At 55.8% G+C, this 3,328-nt stretch overlaps 1 protein-coding gene across 1 annotated transcript; it reads left to right on the forward strand.

Annotated features, from left to right (window-relative positions):
• Positions 1-231: 231 nt before the first annotated feature.
• LOC120657307 (auxin-responsive protein SAUR32-like) lies at positions 232-1,635 on the forward strand. Its single transcript, XM_039935602.1, has 2 exons — positions 232-863; positions 1,358-1,635. Exon 1 carries the CDS (start codon positions 448-450, stop codon positions 802-804), a length of 357 nt encoding a protein of 118 aa, XP_039791536.1. The 5' UTR covers positions 232-447; the 3' UTR covers positions 805-863; positions 1,358-1,635.
• Positions 1,636-3,328: the final 1,693 nt, after the last annotated feature.

The following is a 3,328-nucleotide window of genomic DNA, read 5'->3' on the forward strand; positions in this document are numbered from 1 at the left end:
ACCGGCGGGTGACCCCGCCCCGTCAGCTCGCCGCTAGCTACCGGGTCGAGCTCGCCGCCCGTAGTGCGTTCTGTCTCAGCCGGAGCCGAGCCGACCTGCAAGTGGGCAAGGCAAGGCAAGGCTCTGCCTTTCCGTAGCAAAGGACGTACGTGCACTGGCACCCCCACTAGCCCCCTCCAGCTGAGCTCCGTAGCGGCGGAGTCCTATAAAAACCACGGCGAGGTGCCACGAGTGACGAGACACCGCGCACCACACCGAGGGATCGATTCAATTAAAAACCACCGCTTGGCTTGGCCTCTAGCGCCGGCGGGTACGAACGCCTGTACTTGCACCGGCCCGCGACGTCGTGGTGCGAGAAGCCAGGGGAGCGAGGCGCGGCGCGGCGGGCGGAGACGGCGGCGGGCGTGTCGTAGGACGGAGGAGCTGAGCTAGCGAGCCGCCGCCGCCATGCAAGGGGAGGAAAAGAGGGGGAAGGTGAAGAAGGGGTGGCTGGCGGTGCGCGTCGGCGCCGAGGGCGACGAGCGCGGCTTCCAGCGGTTCGTCATCCCCATCGCCTACCTCTACCACCCGCTCTTCCGGCGGCTGCTGGAGGCCGCGCGCGACGCCTACGGCTACGACTACTCGGCGGGGCCGCTGCGCCTGCCCTGCTCCGTCGACGAGTTCCTCCGCCTGCGCGCGCTCGTCGAGCGGGAGACGCAGGCGGCGCCGGCCTCCTCCTCCTCCTCCTCCTCGCACCGCGTGCACGCCGGCGGCCACGGGCACTACTCCCTCTCCCCGTGCACCCGCGCCAAGGTCAGCTCCTGAGATGGTTTGATCATCAGGATCGGAGGGCCTGCCTGCCCAGCTGCCCTGTGCCTAGTCGAGTCGAGCTCATAGTCACAAAGTTCCTGGGTCGACCGGGTCGAGGAACGGGGTCGAGGGTCGAGGATCGTCACTTTATAAAATTGTGGTACGAAGGGGTATACCTCTATGGAACGATAAATTATTATGTGGAACGCGACCCTGATTCATCGGGGTCGATATCTTCGGGTCCATGTGTCTTTATAAAAACAAAAACTATATATGTGCTACTAATGAAGAAATTAATCTAACCAAGCATATAAGAAACGTATAAAAGAGTACATTTAGACCATGCTACACGTATTCAGCTCATTTTCTAATAAAAACCACATCAATCCACTGTCCTTAACCTCCTTATCCCAATTAAATCTGCAAACAATGGGGCTGCGACCCCTTTCAAACCGGGACGCGATCCAACCTTGAATGGGACACTGATCCTCTTCGACCCCGACCCTCGAATCGGAACGACGTTCCCGGGACGTGGGACGAGGCATCGACCCCGAATCCTGTGACTATGGTCGAGCTCGGCTTCCATTCATCATGTCGTGCCCGCGCGGCGCGACAACGAGGAGTCCATGCCCATCGATCGATCGAGCCCGGAGGTGTAGAGACAGACAGAGGCAGTAGTTGTAGATTAGCCTGGGGATGCTTCCTCTGTGATTTCGAGTGTTGGCTTTTGCCTTCTCTTTTTTGCGTCTCATTTTGCAGATGCGCATGTACTGTATAAATAGATGCATCGATGTATAATTACTAGTTGAATTGACACTCTCATACAGATACAGCTCTTCACTGCTCCATTTGTTTCTTTTCCATCCTCGCTTCAAATCCCAGCTACTTCCATGGCGATGATGATCAGAAGTGCAGACTGCAAAAACCTGCAGCTACCCACCACCCATCGAGCAACAGCGCAGAAGCATCGATCAAGAAGGGAATCAGGAATTCAGGCATCGTTCTCAAATTGGGAGCGGCAACATGCATCAGGAATTCTGTGCTTCCAGACATCTTTTCCCTTTACCCCTTCCGGTCCTCCTGTCCTGTGATCCTGTCCACTCCCAACGTGTTGCGCAGCTCAACCATACTAATCATGAGTTCATGGCCTGTCGGATTCGGCTCCTGACTTGTCGGGGTCCCCTCTTGATCGGCCTAGTGTCCTCCCGGAACTTTCGGTTGGGACTTGCTCTCCTCCGGTCGATTCGTGCCGTGCCGTCGTCTCGTCCGGAGCTCAGGCCAGACGCCGACGAGGCGAGAGGAACGGAGGAGGGGACGGCAGGCAACGCGGCATCTCGCCGGGGGGTAGGACGACGCCCTCCCTTTCTGCCTGTACGAGAACTGGCACTTCAATCCCTACCACTTCGTGATTAGCGTGGCGTAATAGGGCATGGATCCTTGATTAATAGGCCACGCGTCTGGCCGTGGCAGGCAAACACCAGGTCGACACTTGCGCATGCATCCTAGCTCACGTCATGCATCGTCAGCTCAAGCGCGATCAATAGAACAATTCTCTTCTGATTCCAACTGTGCAGTGGACACACTAGAAAACTTTTCAAAGGGCACAAGCAGTCTACCTTGAGCAACTAATTAACATCTGGGTGCCACTGTGTATGCAAGTCAAGTTGGTTTCTAGTAGTGCAGTGAAAAGCTGAAGCGAGATGAAGTCTCTAGCTCTCTGCATGAAGCTATTCCTATAAAGTGATCTATCACACTGTCAACTTGTACATCCCCGTACCAATAATCTACTCATCTCACTGATAAAAAAATTCACAAACACCTCGTCCGTACGTATGCGTAGTTGAGCCCCCTTTTTGTAGGATTAAACACTAAACAATGATCGGATGAGATTTACTAGCCCAAGAATCACCCAAGGTGCAGAGATCACTCGCTGCTCCCCCAATCTTCTAACCCCAGCTTTCAACTCCAGCACGAGTCAAAGTGCTCGAACCCGGCTCGCCCGTTCGCCCCGGGTCGCCTTCTTTGCCATGCTCTTTTAAACTTGCTTTGTTCGAGCTTTTGCTTTTGCCAAAGAGACGATAATGGCCTCATTTATTGGTGCCACTAGCTAGGTTTCGGTGGTTTCTATCCAAGACGGAGGTGGATACTGATCTTTCAGACTTTCACTCCCGACTGGGCAAAGCCATGCAGGGTAAAGTAGTCATCAGAAGAGGTGACACCACGAGCTGCTTGTTTAGTTGCCGCTGCTGCCCAAGTGGAGATCGGAGTTTGGGGACCCCCGGCCGGCGTAGCCAGATGCCATTGGGCGGCCAGTCTTAATCCGGGGAAACGTATTTCTCCTAGTAGAGGGCAGAGACTGGGATACTCTCCGGCTTCAGGGAAGCTTAATTAGGGGGGCCAAGCCAGTGACGTCCCTCACTCTATAGTTGGCCATCGGGCCCAAGGCCCGCGGGCCGGCCCACGGCCCGACTTTTTGGCTCGATATGAAGTTAATCGGGCCTGCACCGAGCCAGCACGATCGTCGTACTATGCCTGGGCC

The sequence above is a fragment of the Panicum virgatum genome, chromosome 1N (genome assembly GCF_016808335.1).
Source record: "Panicum virgatum strain AP13 chromosome 1N, P.virgatum_v5, whole genome shotgun sequence".
Lineage (NCBI taxonomy): Eukaryota > Viridiplantae > Streptophyta > Magnoliopsida > Poales > Poaceae > Panicum > Panicum virgatum.

Excerpts from the sequence above, each read along its gene's own strand:
- LOC120657307 (XM_039935602.1), top strand. The coding sequence starts at position 448 with ATGCAAGGGGAGGAAAAGAGGGGGAAGGTGAAGAAGGGGTGGCTGGCG.